The sequence below is a fragment of the Pipistrellus kuhlii genome, unplaced genomic scaffold (genome assembly GCF_014108245.1).
Source record: "Pipistrellus kuhlii isolate mPipKuh1 unplaced genomic scaffold, mPipKuh1.p scaffold_m20_p_2, whole genome shotgun sequence".
Taxonomy (NCBI): Eukaryota; Metazoa; Chordata; class Mammalia; order Chiroptera; family Vespertilionidae; genus Pipistrellus; species Pipistrellus kuhlii.
The window spans coordinates 34271216-34291456 of NW_023425515.1; the positions used below are offsets into that span (position 1 = coordinate 34271216).

At 37.0% G+C, this 20241-nt stretch overlaps 1 protein-coding gene across 9 annotated transcripts in view; it reads left to right on the forward strand.

Moving 5' to 3' along the window:
- The window catches only part of FXR1 (FMR1 autosomal homolog 1), a 72146-nt gene that overhangs the window by 30314 nt on the left and 21591 nt on the right, over positions 1–20241 (forward strand). For all 9 annotated transcript variants that reach the window (XM_036443675.2, XM_045583717.1, XM_045583718.1 and 6 more), the window contains exons 4-9: positions 9462–9533; positions 9909–10057; positions 10280–10373; positions 12982–13098; positions 15947–16117; positions 17488–17566. In XM_036443675.2, the coding sequence (XP_036299568.1) occupies positions 9462–9533; positions 9909–10057; positions 10280–10373; positions 12982–13098; positions 15947–16117; positions 17488–17566 (682 nt within the window). The remainder of the gene's footprint in view (positions 1–9461; positions 9534–9908; positions 10058–10279; positions 10374–12981; positions 13099–15946; positions 16118–17487; positions 17567–20241) is intronic.

The following is a 20241-nucleotide window of genomic DNA, read 5'->3' on the forward strand; positions in this document are numbered from 1 at the left end:
TGTGTTCTTTTTCTTCTTTTTTCTAAACGGAAGCAAACTTTTATTTAGAAAGTTCCCAGAGGTAGAAGAAGTGAGCCAGCTGGGCTGCAGGGGTTCAGGAAACAAATTGCAGAAGGAAAAGAAGAAAAGCCTTTGGAGCTTAAGAAAAAGAAAGGCAAAGAAAAATTCACCCAGGGGAAGGAGAGGAGAGAAAGGCAGGGTCCTGCTTCAGAGAGCAAGAGGGCTCTGGAGAAAGGGGTGTGGAAAAGCAGGTGTGCTCTGCACATGTGTCAAACGCAAGGCCCTCGGACCAAATCCGTCCCACCAGGCCTTGCAATGTGGCCCGCACCGCGCTGTCATCACTGCACTCTGCTGCGTTTCCATCACAATGACAGTTTATGACTGTTCAGTAAACCATTCGGCCCGCGATTTAGGCTGGATTTTAGATTTTGGCCCCTTCTCTGATTGAGTTCGACACCCCTAGAGAAAGAACAAAGAGTGAACTTGTGTTCTTTTCTAATTAACATCTTTCTGTGAGGACTGATAAAAGAACTTATTTGCTTTCATTTAGAAATATATGTTTTAGAAGTTTTTTGTTTTGTTTTTTTCTCCCCTGAATTCTTAGTTTTGTTCTAGAATTAGAAAGATGTGGTAGCCAATTCTGAGCATAGTGCAGAATTATTGTTTAGACACTTATTGGTAGTTTAAAGACTCAGATGAAAGGAGAAACTTCGTGGGATGCTGAAGATGTTAACAGTGTGCTTTCCCCAATCTCAGACAAGGGAGACCTGATCCATTTCTTGGACCACCTTTGTTATTCATTTGGAAATTGATTGCCAAGTGTTTTAATCCAATTTTTTGTTTTTGTTTTAGTGAATTTTGCCCCTTACAGTGTGAGAGTCTGTACCTCAAATTAAGATGTTATCATTTTTTCACTTGAGAGTTTTGAAAATTTACATAAGGAAGAAGCTTAAACTTGACACCTTCTCCTCTTCCCCAAATCCCCTTTGGTCATTAGTACTTAGGCATCTCTCCGTATGACCTGGACTGTTTAGGAATTATGGTTGTTAGGCTTTATATTTAAACCAAAAACTTTCTGAAAGCCCCCCCTCATACCCTTTAAATTTAAAATAATAAAAGATTGATGTAATATCGATAAAATAGTAGAGAATTAACAAATAATGGGATTTTCCCCTCTTAGTGTGGGTGTGTAGGTGTGCTTCTTGCCCACACCAGTTTTAATCTCACCAGAGTTGAGTGCCTCTTCAGATTTTTTTTTACATTTATAAAGAATATGTATGTTCGTCACAAAAATTGAGAATACATTATATATCTGTGACTTTTGTTTTCAGTTGATTAGGATACTGTAAACATTTTCATGTCTTAACATACATATTACGTTACTTTTTCTAAGCATTCGATAATATTCCTTAGTTCTAGGAGACATTGAAGTTAACAAAATTTTTTGCTATAACAAAACAGCTAGAATTAGGTAATGGTATTATATATAAACATCTCTGGTAATACAGTTCTAAGTGGTTCAGTTGCTGAATCAAAAGGCATGTTATTTAAAATTTTGATAGTATCAAATGTATCATTTTATCTTCTAAAAATGCTTTTTTTCAATTACCACTTCATAACACCTGAAGGTGTTTGTTTCCTCATTGATTGGCTGGATTATTATTAATCTGTAAAGTTTTGAAAACCCATTAGAAGAAAGTTTATGTCTGCTTATTCTTCCTTTCCTTGACTATGGAGTGTTTTTTAAATTAGCTTATTGGCTATTGATCCTTTGTTCTATGACTTGTTCTTATTTTTTTATTGTAATCAGGCAGGCAGGAGATCAGTTAGGGGTGATCAGGCCTGCAGGCGAGTGAGTGGTTAGGGGCAATCAGGCAGGTAGGCAGAAGCAGTTAGGGATGATCAGGCAGGCAAGCAGTTAGGGCACATGTGTCAAACACAAGGCCCGCGGGCCAAATCCGTCCCACCAGGCCTTGCAATGTGGCCCGCACCGCGCTGTCATCACTGCACTCCGCTGCGTTTCCATCACAATGACAGTTTATGACTGTTCAGTAAACCATTCGGCCCGTGATTTAGGCTGGATTTTAGATTTTGGCCCCTTCTCTGATTGAGTTCGACACCCCTAAGTTAGGGGCATCAAGCAGGTATGCAGAGTGGTTAGAGGTGATCAGGCAGCAGGTAAGTGATTAGTGGAGATCAAGCAGATAGGCAGGTGAGCAGTTAGGGCATCGGGCAGTTATGCAGAGTGGTTAGGGGTGATCAGACAGGCATGTGAGTGGTTAGGGGTGATCAGGCAGGCAGGCGAGCAGGCGAGCAGTTAGGTGCGATCAGGCAGGCAGGAAAGTGAGTGATTAGGAGCCAGCGATCTCAGATAGTGAGAGGGACATCCCCAGAGGGCTCCCCAATTGCGAGAGGGTGCAGGCCAGGCTGATGGACATCCTCGCCCCCCCCTGCCGCTCCCATGCACAAATTTCTTGCGTCCAGTCTCTAGTATGATTTATAGTAGAAAGTTGGTTTTGAAAGGTTTCAAATTGAAAGATTTATTTAGTAACTTAATTAGTGGCTTTTATTTAACTTTAAAAAGTGACGGCATAGACTGGCTGGCATAGCTCAGTGATTGAGCATCTACCTATGAACCAGAAGGTCAGGGTTTGATTTCTGGTTAGGGCACATGCCAGGGTTTCAGGCTCAATCCCCAGTGGGGGATGTGCAGGAGGCAGCCAATCAATAATTCTCTATCATCATCGATGTTTCTATCTCCCCCCTCCCCTTCCTCTCTAAAATCAATAAAAATATATGTATATATTAAAAAATGGTGGCATATATTTTTAAATATAATTAAAATTTTTGATAGGTATTTGCTTAATGGTTTTTGTTACTAAAGTTACTAAGAAAATACTCAGCTTTACAAAGTTGAATGTAAAGGGAAAATGAAGAGTATCTTAGATTCTCTTAAGCTGGTTATCTATATCATAAAAAGCCTGTGGTCGTGACTCTGTGACAGCATCACAACCAACTACCAGACTCACCAGGAGGTGCATTGAGGGGTCCTGCAGTGGGCAGGACTTCTGGGTCCTGCAGCAGCTGCGGCATGCAGGATCAACTTCTAGAGGGTCCTGGGGCACTGGCAGTGTCTGAGGAATGTCGCAGGCCTCCTGCAACTTCCGCACAGCGTGCGAGTCTTCTTCCTGGGGTGGCAAGTTAGGCCTAGGGTACCCTACACGTGCACATTTAATTGTACGCTGGACCTCTAGTATAATATAATATTCTGGGACATTGATTGCACATGAAGTGAAGTCAATAGATACTTGCATTGTTTAGCAAATTAGTACACACACTACATAGAAAGCCTTACATCTCAAGCTAATGTATAATTTAACATGGGATTTAAAAATTTTCTTATTGGATTTTATAATTTGATAATAAAAGTTTATTTTTGACGTTTTCTGGTTGAAATAAGAATTGGCAAGTTTTGTTTCTTACCTTAAATTTTTTTAATCTAATATTTGATTTATACAAAAGTTAAATGTATGTGTATTGTTAACATATTACCTTTAAAAATATTTTCTATTTGATTTTTACGACCAATCTGAAAATTTTAGCTGTCTGTAGTAAGACTCATAATACCAAGTTCATTGTTAGTGTTAGTGTTAGTGCTTGGGAAATGCTCAAACATTAAAGAGGTGAACATATTTTTATTATATCTTTGTCTTGGAAAATGGCATTTAAGGCGTATGAAACCCACTTATTAGAGTAGCAGTCACAAATAATGAATGAGATAATATTCTACAGGTTAATTAGTGCTTGCTTTTTCTAATTTTTTTTTCTCCATAGATTGTAATGAGATGAAATGGTGACTACAGGAGAATGATAAATGTTTCTCATATAGTTGTAAAATGGGCCATTATGATTAAACTAGAGGCCTTGTGCAGGAATTTGTACACCTTGACAGGAACTGTGGGGTGCGAGGCTGTGGTAGGCAAAGGGTGGGTTTGGCCCATCCTCCGTGACCCCCCCTGGCTCCTCCCACTGTGTCTCCAGTCCCTTGTCTGCTGGCAGCTGTTCTCCCCACTTCCATTCCCATGTGCTGTAGGTGCCAGCCCAGCTTGTACCCGCTGACAGAATGGAGTAATGGGGGTTGGCGCCAGCAGTGGTTGCAAGTTGTGGCTACTGCCCCGATTGCCCCTCAGGAGCAGGGGGAGGTGGAGAAGCCCTCAGGGGCACTTGTCTGGCGCAGGCTGCAGGTGTGAGCAGGACTGGCACTGGCAGTGGGTGCAAGTGCTGGGCTGTACCGTGGCACGCCGGAGCAAAGAAATTTCAGTAACCACCAGAAGCTCCACCCTATAACAGCAACCATCGCCTTGGTCTGGTATCTCTGCTCATCTGCTCCACCATCCTGCCTCAGCCAATGCCCACCATGTTCCGCACACACCCCCTTATGGTCAGCACATGTCATAGCTACTGATTGATTGGTGGTTCCACCATTTGGTCTATTTGCATATTAGCCTTTTATTATATAGGATTATTACATAGGATAATCAGTTTAGTACTTAACATTATTTAGACATTTTCTTTATAGTTTGGTGAAAACTGGTAAAAATTTTCTACCTCTAGTGTTTATTATCTCTGGTTGTGACTTTCAAAAGCATAGTTGAAAATTATTAACTTAAATGAAAAATTAGCAACATCAACCTAGAATTTCATTTTAATCACAATTTGGTGTTAGAGTTTGGAAACCATTTTATAATAGGGTTTGACTTGGAGTCATTTGTTAGAAAGAATCCTTAAATGGGTTTTTGGAATTTGATCCTTCATTTTCCATCTTCCACTAACACTTTAATCTAAGTACTATTATGTTTTTGGATTTGAAGAAATTTAGTGTTAAAATCAAGTAGTGGTGTCATTAGAGTGTGAATTGCTCCCTTGAAAAGGTTTGGAGATTTAAGTGAAATTTAAGTGAAGGAGAATTTCTATGAGGTGCTCTTGTTTCCATGACATAGTTGTAAATAAATTTAGTAATCAACATTTGGAACATAGTATACTAGGGTACAGTTTTAATTCTGGGTTATTAAAGTGATTTAAAAAAAAAAATGTATGTGATACAGTAGTACATCTTATCAAGGACGTTATTTGACCCATAGCACTCAAGTGGAGCCAGACTCTTTGTTGGCTTTGTGACAGTGGCCTTGTCTTTCAGGGTTAAAGTTATTAATGAGATTTACAGAGATGGATGTTAGTGTAAAATGGGATACAGCATTTCATTGTTCAATGAGAAGTAAAGACTCAAAGCCCAAAATGGTTTATTCTCTGTTTTAGTAGGTAAGCTTACATAGCAAGCCAGATTCCTAGAAGGTTATAACCACTTTGGTAAAAATAGAAAATTTTTGGTAGTTTTAAGACCCGTTTTTTACAGCACTTGAGCTTGAGGCATCCATTCACTACAGGTCACTAAAAGATACTTCATCTAGCTGAACTGCCTTCTTGAGATAGTGCTTGGAATTGGTAAGAATTTTCTGTTTTTAGGATTTTCTTTTTGTTTTTAATACTCAGTATGCTAGGGAAAATAGTTTTCACTTATTACTTGGAGTCAATAATCCATATTTACTGGTTTAAAAAGTATTTTTAAGTCATTTTACATAAATTTTTTCAGAAGTAAAAGTGAAAGGATGGTAATAGTGTAGTTAACATTTTAAGATAATTTGATATGCATTTAAACATAGCAAATCCAACTTTTTTTGGAACCGTTGGTGGCTTCTAATTTTATTGAACAAAGATAGTCATCTTTGTGCTATAATTACTCATTTTAAAAAATTGCACTATTTTCATATTTAACCAATTGGGCTGACTAATCCACTGAATTTTTTTTTGCATTTTTTCATCTGTTTCTTTTTAGTCATCTTTGTATATACATCTACCTGTGGCATTTGGCCACTTACTAACTGAATCGAGTATATTTTAGTATGCAGACATAGAAGATGAAACAATACTGTTAGGTGTCCTTGTAGAAAAACAAGAATGGTCCAGCTGCTTGTTGCAAGATTTTGTATAATGGAGTCCCAGTTGAATGATTAACTGGGTAAGAATACTAAATTTCCTTTCTCCTTAGAAATGTATTGTTTGGGGATATTGTCATTTGAAGACTTCATAGTCTGAGATCCTATTTATGAGATACATTCATATTGATCATTAGAATCTGGAGTGCTGTTAGCTCTTTGCATCAGTCTGATTCCTCTAATAACTGTGAAAGTCCTCTTTAAAGTTTTTTCTCTTTGTAATTATAGGTTGAAAATAATAATTATGAACTTTTTAAAAATATATTTTATTGATTTTTTACAGAGAGGAAGGGAGAGAGAGAGCCAGAAACGTTGATGAGAGAGAAACATCGACCAGCTGCCTCCTGCACATCCCCCATCGGGGATGTGCCCACAACCAATGTACATGCCCTTGACCGGAATCAAACCCGGGACCTTTCAGTCCGCAGACTAACGCCCAACCACTGAGCCAAACCGGTTTCGGCAATAATTATGAATTCTTAACTGCTCGGTAATATCCAAAAGCAGACTATAAGAATTGTGTTTCTAGTCTTCATTTTCCTGAAAGATTATGCAATAAACTAGAGGGTAATACAGTATTAATGATATATTTCATTGTTATACCCTTCCAAGTAATACCATAATTTTTCTGTTTTTTTTTAATATTTTTAAAAAATCATAGTTGGAAATAATTGAATGATGATAAAATAGCAAATTGTTTCAAGATAGAGGAAAAATATGATCACTAGATTCCACCTTAGATATATAAAAGGGGCCACAGGATTCGTATACTAATTTCAAGATAGAGTAATTTTTATTCTATTTTTAAAATGTTCTTATTTTTTTTTTTTGGAAGACTAGTGAGAAAGGATAAAAGTCATAAAGTAGTTAGATTAGCTCATTAAAGAAATGCAAAAGCTAAAATTGAGTCCCCTGGAGCCTAATTGGTACAAAGCCTTTTCTTTTTTTTCTTAAAGTTTTTTTCTAATGTATACAATAAAGTTCATCATAGGTTTTGGCTTATTCATTTTCGGGTTCAATTTACAGGTTCGATTTTTCTATTGCTTCCAAAATCATTCAGATTATTTTAGAGAAGCTTCAAGCTTTTCAAAACTATTTATATATCAGTAGTGTGCATTTATCTCACAGATGGCTGTTAAAACATTGATAGATTTCTCTGGCCACCTCTGTAGGCGTAACCTTAGTTTAGTCTTCTCTCCTCAGCCCCCCAGTTTTCCATATATTGAAAATACATTTAAAAAGCTGCTGTATTGCCCTAGCTGGTTTGGTGAAGGGTCCCGGCTTCGATTCAGATCAAGGGCATGTATTTTCGTTGCAGGCTTGATCCTCGAGCCCTGGGTGTGTGTGGGAGGCAACCAATGGATCTCTCTCTCTCACATGGATGTAATATTTCACTCCCTCGCCCTCTCCCTTGCACTCTCCCTCTTCGTCTCCTTCTCTCTCTCCCTCACACACACACACTCTCTCTCTCTCTCAAAATCAATGGGATGGGGTGGGGGGGGTCAATTGGGGGAAAAGGAGACATATGTAAAACTTTAGACAATTAAAAAAAAAAAAAACCTCCACCAAAAAAAAAAAAAAAAAAAAATCAATGGAAAAATATCCTTGGGTGAGGATTAGCAAGATAAAAATAAAATAAAAAGCTTCTGTATCATCTATATATATCTATAAAAACCTAAGCAACTGAATGACCAGTGGTCCGGTTGCTGTGATGCACACTGACCACCAAGGGATGGGCACTCAACATGGGAGTTGCCCCTGGTGGTCAGTGCTCTCCTACAGCCAACCTCCCGCCTCAGGCCATCCTTCTGTGGCCCCTCCCCCTACCTGGCCAGGCTGAGGCACCCCACCCATGCACAAATTCCTGCACCCGGCCAATCCTTAATGGAAACTTTTAAAAATATTTAATGTTAAAAAATACTTGATAATTACAGATACAGAACATACACATTTTTTTAAGATAGGTGTAATATACTTATGTACTCTGCTAGATGTATTCATATGTGTAATTTTTTTATTCCGCTAACCATTTATTATATGTGATCCAGGTTCCTCAGCAAGGGATCTAAATGTCATATCCTTGAAGGAATTTTAAAATAGGGTTTAGAACCTTTTTTTTTATTTTTTATTTTTTTAAGAGAAGGGAAATGGATAGAGAAATAGAAATAACGATGTCTGCAACCTAGGCATGTACCTTGACTGGGAATCGAATTGATGACCTCTTGATTTCTGGGTTGATGCTCAACTACTGAGCCACACAGGCCAGGCTATGGTTTTTCACTTCTGAAAATAATTCTTAATTTGAGCATCTTATAAATACTGACATCACATTTATAGTACACCTCAATAAGTTCTAGCTTATCCTGCTGCTACTTGAACCATGAAAATGTAATGTTTGGAGATGAATAATGGTAACAGAAACTGTTGTTTTACACTGTGTAAACTACCTTGTAAGAAGCATTTAATATTTGGTAAACCCTCATGAATTTGAATTTGATTTTCAAGGAGCTAAATTGCCCAAAAAAATTGTTTTATTTTTCAGCAGTAAAATTTAGATTTACTTAAGTCTTTTTTTTTTTTTTAATGTATTTTATTGATTTTTTTACAGAGAGGAGAGGAGAGAGATAGAGAGCTAGAAACGTCGATGAGAGAGAAACATCGACCAGCTGCCTCTTGCACACCCTCTACTGGGGATGTGCCCACAACCAATGTACATACCCTTGACCGGAATCGAATTTGGGACCCTTCAGTCCACAGATCGACGCTCTACCGCTGAGCCAAACGGGCTTTGGCTTTTTACTAGAACACAGTGTACATGTTCTGTACCCAAAGCTACACTGTGTTCTAGTAAAAAGCTTGCTCAGATTGGCCAGAGTCAGAGAGGCGGTCTATTAAAAAAAAAAAAAATGGTGTTGCCTTGGAAGTAGTCTTATACAGCGAATATAGGCCTAAACCTATGTTTTAACTGTAAAATTAGGGGGTCGTCTTATATGCCTGAAAATACGGATAAGTCTTATTATTAAACTGTTTAGTACACCCGTTTCAATACAATAGTATTTTTGATTCTTAAGTTTAAAGGGACTTGGTATTTATAATAATTCATTATTTAAAATATTGGAAATCTTTTTTTTTTTTTTTTTAAATATATTTTATTGATTTTTTTACAGAGAGGAAGGGAGAGAGATAGAGAGCTAGAAACGTCAATGAGAGAGTAACATCGACCAGCCGCCTCTTGCACACCCCCTACTGGGGATGTGCCCGCAACCAATGTACATGCCCTTGACCGGAATCGAACCCGGGACCTTTCAGTCCGCAGACCGACGCTCTACCACTGAGCCAAACCGGTTTTGGCAAAATATTGGAAATCTTTTAGGATCAATGGTTGAGGGCATTTTTTTTCCTTTTCAGGTATATTCAAGAGCAAATGACCAAGAACCTTGTGGATGGTGGTTGGCTAAAGTTCGAATGATGAAAGGAGAAGTAAGTGATGTTAACTCTTGGTTCCTGTAAATATTACTCCAACTCTGTTATGTTTTCAAAGCCTATTTTAGAAATAATTGGTCACACATTTCAAATATTCATCACCATTAATTTCTGTTTGTGTTCTGAATTTGCAAACATCAAGGCTGCTCTCCAGAGATACACCCTAGGCATGTGAGGACTGCCAAGGTTCTTGCTTATGAAAACCTATAGTCTATTTTAGGCAAATCAATTTGATGTAACTAAGCTGTTCTTAGTATTTGTGCCACAAGGGGGAGGGTCTACTGTTTAAACTGAGCAGGGTAATTAGAACTTCATTTAAAGCTTATTATTTTTGTTCAGGTGGGATTTTTAAAGTATTTTGATGTCTTTTAGTTTTATGTCATTGAATATGCTGCCTGTGATGCCACTTACAATGAAATAGTCACATTTGAACGACTTCGGCCTGTCAATCAAAATAAAACTGTCAAAAAAAATACCTTCTTTAAATGCACAGTGGATGTTCCTGAAGATTTGAGAGAGGCGTGAGTAATTTTGTTTACTATTACTTTGTGAATTAGTAATATTTAAGTGCTACAAAATTCTTTTTTCTCTAAATACCCAATCAAAAACTTCTGATAGAACATCTTTTTAATGAATAAAAGTTTTAATGGGTGGTGTTAAAATGAGATACTGGGTTTGTGTTATACTTGCCTCTAAATTTAATCTGTTATTTAGGTCTTACACATGAATTAATTTCTCCATAGGTGTGCTAATGAAAACGCACATAAAGATTTTAAGAAAGCAGTAGGAGCTTGCAGGATTTTTTACCATCCAGAAACCACACAGCTAATGATACTGGTAAGATAACTCCAGAGTTTAGGTAGTTAATAGATATTGCAAGAATTTTGTAATTAAATGTTCAAAAAATAAATAAATAAAAGCTAACTAGATGTATAATGAATTTATTAATACAACGTGGGAGAAAAAATTTTTGTAGTTATAGAATGTTAAATTTTTTATCCTTAGTGAAGTAAGGAGGAAAAGTTTTCATGTGACATTTTTTTTTAAATAAATTTTTATTGTTCATATTATTACAAATGTTCCTTTCCCTCCCACTTCTTACCCCACCCTCTGCCCTTTCCCCACCCCCCATTGTCCTCATCCATAGGTGCACAGTTTACGTTCAGTCTCTTCCTACATCCCCCTCTCCCCTTTTCCCCAAGAATAAACAGTTCACTCCCCTTCCATACCTCTGATTCTATTATATTCAACAGTTAATATTGTTCCTCAGATTTTTTTTTTTAGTTTTCTTGGTTTTTAGATTCACTTGTTGATAGTTACGTATTTGTTGTTCATAATTTTTACCTTTATTTACTTTCTCTTCTGAAAGAACCCCCTTCAGCAATTCATATAATTCTGGTTTGGTGGTGATGAACTCCTTTAGCTTTTTTTTATTAGTGAAGCTCTTTATCTGACCTTCGAATCTGAGTGATAGCTTTGCTGGATAGATTATCTTTGGCTGTAGGTTCTTGCTATTCATCACCTTGAATATTTCTTGCCATTCCCGTCTGGCCTGCATGGTTTCTGTTGAGAAATCAGCTGACAATCGTATAGGTGCTCCTTTATAGGTAACTACCTTCTTTGCTCTTGCTTCTTTTAATATTCTCTCTTTGTCTTTTGCTCTTGGAATCTTAATTATGATTTGTCTTGGTGTGGTCCTCTTTGGATTCCTTTTGTTTGGAGTTCTGTGCGCTTCCTGGACTTGTAAGTCTAATTCTTTCACCACGTGGGGAAAGTTTTCTGTCACTATTTCTTTCAGTATGTTTTCGATATCTTGCTCTCTCTCATCTTCTGGGACTCCCATAATTCTGATGTTGGTTCGCTTGAAGTTGTCCCAGAGGTTTCTTACATTATCTTCAACTTTCTGGATTCTCTGGCCTTCTTGCGTCTGCGGAGGAGTGTCTTCTGGCTCTTTATGTTCCAAATCTTTGACTTGATTCTTGCGATCTTCCATTCTGTTTTTAGGACTCCATAAAATATTTTTTATTTCAGACAATGTATTCTTTATTTCTTGTTGATCCCTTATTATTTCTAGTTGATCCCTTTTCATATCCTCATAGGTCTTGTTTATTTTATCGGCCTTTTCTAGGAGATTCTTGAACAACCTTATAAGTGTGGTTTTGAACTCTATATCCAGTCACTTTTTGTCCTCCATTTCTTTCGTTTGTGATCTATTTGGTTTAGGCATTTTCGCAGGCAGCTTTCCTGATGGGGCGGGGTTTCAGGGTGGAGCCTACAGCCTTGGCTTCAGTCAGCCCCGCCCTATGCGACTCCTGAGACTCAGGGTCCTTCAGTACTTGTTGCGAGCGCCTCTGAGAGAAAGGTGCCCTCGATTTTCGCCTGCTGCCAAACTGTCTATGCTCTCCCCCAATGAGTCCGGTATTGGGGTTCAGTTCAGTTGGTAGTGGGATTGGAGGTGGCATTCAGAGCAGTCTGGAGCCCCTGTCTCCTTCCCGTCAGGGCAATCCCTTGGCACAGCTGGCCGGCCCTTCTCTGCGCGCAGTGTGCGTGCCTCAGGGACCTCCTTTCGCCGCTTCCCCGGAGTCCCGCCTTACAGCCCGGCTCCCTATGGATGAGCCTGGGTCCCTGGGGTCTGGCCTAGAATTGGGGTTCAGAGCAGTTGGAGCTGGGCCCAGCACAGTCGGAGCTTTTCTCTCCTTCCCGGTTGGGACCGCCAGCCAGGCACTCGGCCTCCCTCCTCTCCGGCTCTGTCCTCTCTGCGAGCGCCGCGTGTCTCCGTACCTTGGGCTTTTACAGCTCCTCCGCGCTTCCTTCTGGTTTTCTCCTTGCTTCTTGTTGTAGAATTTCCAGTCAGTCGACTTTCCTGTAGTTCTGGGTAATGTCCATTTTATATTTTAGTTGTATTTTCTTGAAATTGTTGTGTGCGGCTGCAGCTAGTTGCCTACCCGAGCAGCCATCTTGGATTCTCCTCATGTGACATTTTTTTTTTTAATATATTTTATTTTTTTACAGAGAGGAGAAAGGATAGGGATAGAGAGCTAGAAACATCGACCAGCTGCCTCCTGCACACCCCTCACCAGGGATGTGCCCACAACCAATATACATGCCCTTGACCAGAATTGAACCTGGGACCTTTCAGTCCGCAGGCTGATGCTCTATCCACTGAGTTAAACCGGTTTCTGCTCATGTGAAATTCTTAACATCAGACAATTAATTCTTAATGTGTGGTGTGTTGGAACATCTCTCCCCCATCATAATGTGCATGGCAGAATTAAGTAACTTGGGAATTCAGGAAGGAAAGTAATGTTACTCTGGGAAGAGGGGTGAATGTTAGGTGAGGAGAGAAGTGTAGTTGATGAGAATCATGGAAGGCTTTATTATGAGGGTCCTATTTGTATTATTTTGAAGAGTGATTGTTTTGAGTTATTAACTTGTTTGTTTATAGTCTGCCAGTGAAGCAACTGTGAAGAGAGTAAATATTTTAAGTGACATGCATTTGCGAAGTATTCGTACGAAGTTGATGCTTATGTCCAGAAATGAAGAGGCCACTAAGCATTTAGAAGTAAGTGAATTTACTCATAAAATGTATGTTGTGTGTCCCCGTTTCATTAGTATATACAAGCTCCCTGGCTCAAAATTACTTAACTTGACTGTTAGGTAAGGTAACTTGGGACCTATTTTGTGGATAATACCTGGAGTCATTGTGTCCTTGAGGAATAGCTATATATTGCTAATTCTTATTTACTCTTTTTCTTATTTATTTATTTATTTTTACTTCCCTGTCAGTCACAGCACACGTCCATTAGTAACTAGATTATTATAACCACTAGAGGCCCTCAGCCCAGCCTTCGCCCTCTCGCAGTCCAGGAGCCCTGGGGGGGATGTCTGACTGAGGGCCATCAGTTGGACATCCTTAGCACTGCCATGGAGCGGAGGGGCACCAGCCAGTTGTGAGCCAGTCTGCTTGCTGAGCAGCATGCCCTCCTATGGGCGTGCACTGATGACCAGGGGCAGCTCCTGTGTTGAGCTTCTGCCCTCTTGTGGTCAGTGCGCATCATAGCAACCAGTTAGTTTGCATATTAGCATTTTATTATATAGGACTAGTGGCCTGGTGCATGAAATTCGTGCACATTAAAAGGGGATTAATTAGAGGAAATATCTTAATATTACTATTTGCCCTTTAAATAGAAGTGTGAGAGATGAAAGGAAATTAGTAAAATGTATATGAAAATAATATATAAATTTATTAATAAACAGTAACAAATAGATATAACAACAACAGGGGCATGATATAAAAATAAAAACATGATTTGAAAACAACAGTGATGCACACAATGGCAATAAAGTGATTGAACTTATTCTAATGTCTCTGTACACCACATTGAGTGAAAACACTTTCAGAGTGCTTGACTAATTTCCCTTGTGATATGAAGTATTTAATGTCACATGCTCTTCGAACTTGAGAGAAAGCAACACAACTGACCATGTGCGAAAATGGGTTCAGGTAGGAATATTCCTACTCAGTCTAGAGTTTGTCCTTTGATTTATTAATAGTCATTGCAAATGCTGGCATCATGGGAAACTGTTGTTGAATCAATTTAAATGGGAGACCAGTGTCAGATGGGGACAAATCAATTTTTGGAATCAGAATAACCTCTCCCTCTGCAGATCATGTTAATACTTCACCTTCAATAATGTTAGGTTGTAATCTTTTGATAATAAATCTGGTACCATTACAAAGACTCCATTTACTATTAGCATGGTGATTGCACCCACTTTCAATTTTTTAATTTATGACATAGCATTCCCAAAGGGGTAATACTATTAATAAATTCGATGGCAAAACTTTCCTTTTCAGCATCATCTGTTGAGTCAATGTAATCATCACTCAAATATGTATGAAAACCTCCATTGAGTACATCCAAAATTACTTCATTTAATTTTTGAACGTGCTCATTTTTGGACAATAATTGTATGTTAGATATATTTTTAACATTATCTATAGATATACTATTTCCAAAGGTAGCTTCACTAATAGGTCCATCATTACAAATCATTTCACAGGGGATTTCAATAATATTCATTCCTAAATGAAAACTGCTATCAGGTTTGCCATCTCCAAATATTAGTAACCATTCACTATAAGCAGAATCCTCTGATCTCATATTTGTTGTAAGAGACAACTTTCTGAAACATCCCCAAACAGTACAGTACTTTAAACTTGTTTGTACTATGGCCGGTTGCATAGCATGCTGTATAATACTGAGACATCGTTGAAAATCCCCTCCAAGAAGGAGAACTTTCCCATCAAATACAACATTTGTATTCATAATTTCTCTCAGTAATATGTTTATGGCGTTAATAGCATGACTGGATGCCATGGTGCATTCATCAATAATGAGAAGTTGGGCCTTTTTAGTAGTTTTAGCAACTTCACTGTTTATATCAAATCTAGAAATTGAAGTTTCATTTAATGGAAATGGTAATTTTTATTGAGAATGAAAGGTTCTTCCACCGAGAAATAAATTTGCAGCAATTCCTGTAGATGCTGAATTGGATGGAGAACTACGTTTATCAATTATTCTGGAAAATTGTTTTAGAATTACTCTTTTCTGTGGCCATGACTAAATAGATTCATCAAACCATTTTTTCCCCTTCCATTATATTACCCAAATGAGTTTCCTTTATTCCTTTTTTTGTTAGTCCTTTTTATTTTTTATTTTATTTTTTTTAACATTTTTATTGATTTTTTACAGAGAGGAAGGGGGAGATAGAGAGTCATCGATCAGCTGCCTCTTGCACACTCCCTACTGGGGACGTGCCCGCAACCAAGGTACATGCCCTTGACCAGAATCGAACCCGGGACCCTACAGTCCGCAGGCCGACGCTCTATCCATTGAGCCAAACCGGTTTTGGCAGTTCTTTTTATTTTTATTCAAATTGTAAAATTGGCATATCATAAAATTTACCATCTTAACTATTTTAAGTGCAGTTCAGAGGTGTTGGGTATATTCAGATTGTTGATCAATCCATCGTACAAAACTGAAACTCTATATCCATTAAACAACTTCCTTTTCCCCTTTCCCCTTCAGCCCCTTGCAATCTCCATTTTGCTTTCTGTTTCTATATGTTTGACACACACAAATGGAATCATACAGCATTAGTCTTTTTGTGACTTGTTTATTTCATTAAGCACAATGCCTTTGATATTTATCCACATTGTAGCATGCCAGCATTCTCTTTTTAAGACTGAATAATTTGCATTGTATGAATGTCACATTTTATTCATCCATCTATTAATCTGCATATTTAGTTTGTTTCCAGTTCCAGTCTTGTGAATAATGCTGTGAACGTGGTTTTACAGAAAACCATTTGTATTTTTTATCTTTAAATTCTAATTTTTTTACTAGTGCACAAAACAACTTGCAGCAGCTTTTCATGAGGAATTCGTTGTGAGAGAGGATTTGATGGGCCTGGCAATAGGAACACATGGTAGTAACATACAGCAAGCTAGGAAGGTTCCTGGAGTTACAGCTATTGAACTAGATGAAGATACTGGAACATTTAGAATCTATGGAGAGGTAAGCTGTTTTCTGTCCCTTACCTAGGATAACTTTGCTAAAACATTGATCACATTTATTTGGAATTTCAGCTTCCCAGTGAAAACACTTTAAAATCAGTCAACCTAATAATCATACATATATGTGTGTGGATTGAAGGTGACATTGCATTATATGGAGCAATGAAAGATTTTTGAGTAATATGTACTATTTTCAGAAGTTTCTTAACCATCTGCTTCTGGGTTTAACTCAGTTTTCTGTGCATTACAAATATTTTATTCAAATATTTCTTGCATGTTTACTATGTGTGGGGCACTGGCAGTTATAAATAACATCATAAAACAGCTTTGGTAGAACTTGAATTTAGGTAATATTTTGTAACTAAAAATGAAATTTGTGTGGATAGGAAAATAATCTGAGAAGTAAATTCAAGTTATTGAGACCATGTTTCACATTAAAATATATGGATAAGATGTTTTTGGGGGGTGATAATTTCAAGTCTTAGTTTTTCATAGATCTGACTAGAGACCTGATTTTTATTCCTGAAGCCTTTAGACATGGGCATTATAACAGAGTAAGATGAAAGGCTTTGGAGTCATAGTGGCTGAATTAGAATTCTCTGTTTACCCCTTTGAGTGAGCTTGGAGAAGGTTACTTAATCTCCATGTATAATTTTCTTCATTGTAAATGAGAAGTATAATAGTGCTTATTTTATAATTTATGAGGATTAAATACATTTTTTAAATGGTTATTGTATGTGGCATATTACATGAGTACACAATACAATTGATCTATGGTTATTAAAGAACAAACAGTAAAAGTGGAAGTTAACTGTTATTGAGAACTGTGAATTCCTTTAGGGAACCCCCCTCTCTTCCATCCTTCAGTCTTTTAAAATTATACCCAAGAGAAATTAGGAATGTAATAATGTTACTGATAGGTACTTTTTTCTAATGCATCTCTGCAAAAGCAGCTTAGTAAATTATTTTGAGAAGGAAAGAAAAAAGCAGATATTATAGACAAAGTGAACAATTTATTTTTAATATTCCCCTGGAGATATTCAGCATGGGAAAATGGATCAAATAAATATATTTTGGGTGTTTAAATTTTGCAAACATAAGTAAGTTAATTTCTTGCTAATTTTCTCAGAGGCTTAAAAGGGACCTTAGAGATGACTAACATGTTTTTGTTCTAATAGTATTTCCCCCTACTCTCTTAATTACTGCTTTAAAAAAAAAGTACTTAATGAATTATTTGACTTGAAAGGTCACTCTAGTAGGCTGACCTTGTTACTAGAATGTCATAATTCGGATTTTGCTAATTTCTCTTATTTTTGTTTTGGACTCTGGGGTTTATTTCATGTTTATCTCTCTCTCTCTCTACACTCCCAGAGTGCTGATGCTGTAAAAAAGGCTAGAGGTTTCTTGGAATTTGTGGAGGATTTTATTCAGGTTCCTAGGAATCTTGTTGGTAGGTATTTCTTCTACATGTTAAAGAAGTTAAATGTTATTTAATTATAGTGAACTAATTGAAAATTAGTCTTGTCTGATATTTTACTTATAGTTTAAGTATTTTGATAACCATACTTTCATTATTTCAGTAATAACATTGTATGTGACTTGTATTCGTTATGATAAAAAGTAAAGATATCTTCTTCCGTACAGGGTAACCCCCTAAAAAGACCCATGGCTTTTATAACACTTTGCCATTACAATTTTTCTTAAGCCAGTTAAACTTTGGGCTCTTTCTTACTATTTTTATTCACTTATTATCTTTTTATTATTCGTGTTTATCAAAATTGTAAGTACTTTTGAAAATGTATGATAATTTTTTTTGTTTATTTAGTGCAAAAGAGAAAGTAAGAGTGAATTGACAATGTAGTAGTAAATAGTAAAACTTATACATGGTAGACCCTGAATAGATAATGATTGGTTTTTGCAAAGGTATATGAGCAAGAGAGAAGGATGGTGATAATGATATGATAGATTTCACTGTTAAGTGTTTGATGCCATTAATGAAAACTATTGTGCCCATGGTTATAAGTTGTGACAAATTTTGAAGCTGGAGTTAAGTGAGCATAATAACTTGCAGTGAGTTGTTGAATAGCTTTGTTATTAATATCCTGTAGATCCGTGCTGTCTGTCCTTTTAAATGCTAATTGAGACAAATTGGAAAGCTTTTGTCACATGTTAAATACTCATGGATTATCCTAAAAGTTTAATATAAAAGTAAACGTTACCATAAGGTAGTGAAATTTATTAATTTACTAGGAGAGATGAATTTTCATCACCTATCTGATTTTTTACCTTGTTGAAATAGAGCCCTTTAGGTTCCATTTTATAATTAGGCCTATTTAGCCTTTAAACATTTTTTTGGTGTTTTTTGTTTGTTTGTTTTGCTGTCAGTGTTTTATTTGTCAAATTCTATAAAACAAACACTGGGAGAAAAATTATTAAAAAAAAACTCCCACTACATAAAAATGCCTTTCTGACCTATGATAACTACTCAATAGAATATTCTGGTATAAGAGTCTACATAGAACAAAAGAATTTGGATTTTGATACTCGGCTATTATATAAAAAGCTTTTCAATTTTGCCTGAACATTTGGGTAGTTATGACATGCTGCCAATTAAGCAAGCTCTATTTTATCTGTTCTTGGAAATTACTGTCCTCTGTAGAATAATTTTAATAAACATTGTGATACAAAGTGTTTATTGTCAAATGAAATCACTGTAGACAAGAAAGCTGCTTTTGAAAATGATTCCCATTTTGTTTAAATTCTCAGTTATTGACGTCTATCAGTACTAACATTGGTTTGCTGCTTTACAGAGTGTAATTTAACTTAGGTTTCTTCAGTTGTAAAAAATGATTTGAGGTATGTACTAGAGAGAGAATCGGGGTTCTTTTCCAATTCAACAATTCTATAATAGCCTTGATCTTAAAGAGTTTGTGGTAGTGTTAATTTTGAGTAAAAAGTCCAGATATTTTGGAAGTGAGGAAATTGGATATATTTGTAGCTTTCTGATTCTTTATTTTGTGCAACAATGTCTGTGCCTGTCATGTCTCTTTTTCCTCTACCTGTCTTGGTTGGCTTTGATTTGGGTTATTTGTGTACTCTTTAGGAAATATACCTTAGCAACAACTATTGTACGTTGGTGAAATTTTCAGAAGAAGTATAAAGATTTCAATTGGTTATTGTGTATAATAATACTACATTTTCCTCCAAAATGTTTTATGGGTGAAGCAGACTTTTGAAAAGTAATACATTCTTAGTCCAAGTGAAAGAGGAAAAGAGGACTGAGGAGTAAAAGGGAATGAGGACTACTTGGTGGGTAAGTTCCAGAGAGGATTCCTTTATACATTCAGGTTCCCAAGAGTTCTAGAACTTGACCATTCCCACCCTTTCCAAATCAAAAGAAAAAATACTATGTGAACATCGATTTGAAAACGTCAAAATCTTTATCCTCCTAGAAGCCTTCCTTAATCACTTCTCTACTCTGTCCCTTCAGCATTTTTGCTCAGTACTCAATTTATACTACAGGTCTGCTTCAGTTTATCAGTATGCTTTGGAATTTAAACTCTGGAAATGATCAGTTAAAATTTTGACGGTCTCTGATGGGACTAAATAAAACTTGCAGGTAGGTCCTTGCCATGGACCCCAGAAGGGTGGTGGATGTTCTCTCACCACTGATATAGTTCACAAGAAGAAAGGGGCACTAAGATTGGAGTGGGAGGGTTATGATATATCATCCTGACTTTTGTTATTTCGAAAAGATATTTGCTTATTTTTAGCAGGGTCAAGGATGGAGTTGCTGCTTGAGCTTCACTGTGCTAAAAATGAAGGTTGCTTTTATATGCTGCTGCTAGAGCTAAGAGAAGACATGTGACTTCCCTGACCTCTTTTTTTTTTTTTTTAACCTGTTTAATCACTGTTGCTTTTAAATTTAGGGTTATTAATGGGGAAGGAGGCTTGAGAATAGGGACAGAAAATCCTATAATAGTGGCTTTGCTGTATTGACTGGCTTACTGTTACCATTGTTCCCTTATTCTTCAATGAAAACTGTACTATCAAGCATACAGTAGGAAAATTTTTATTTTCACCCCTTTCAACCAAATTTAATTGTGGAAATAGATTGCTGAGTTA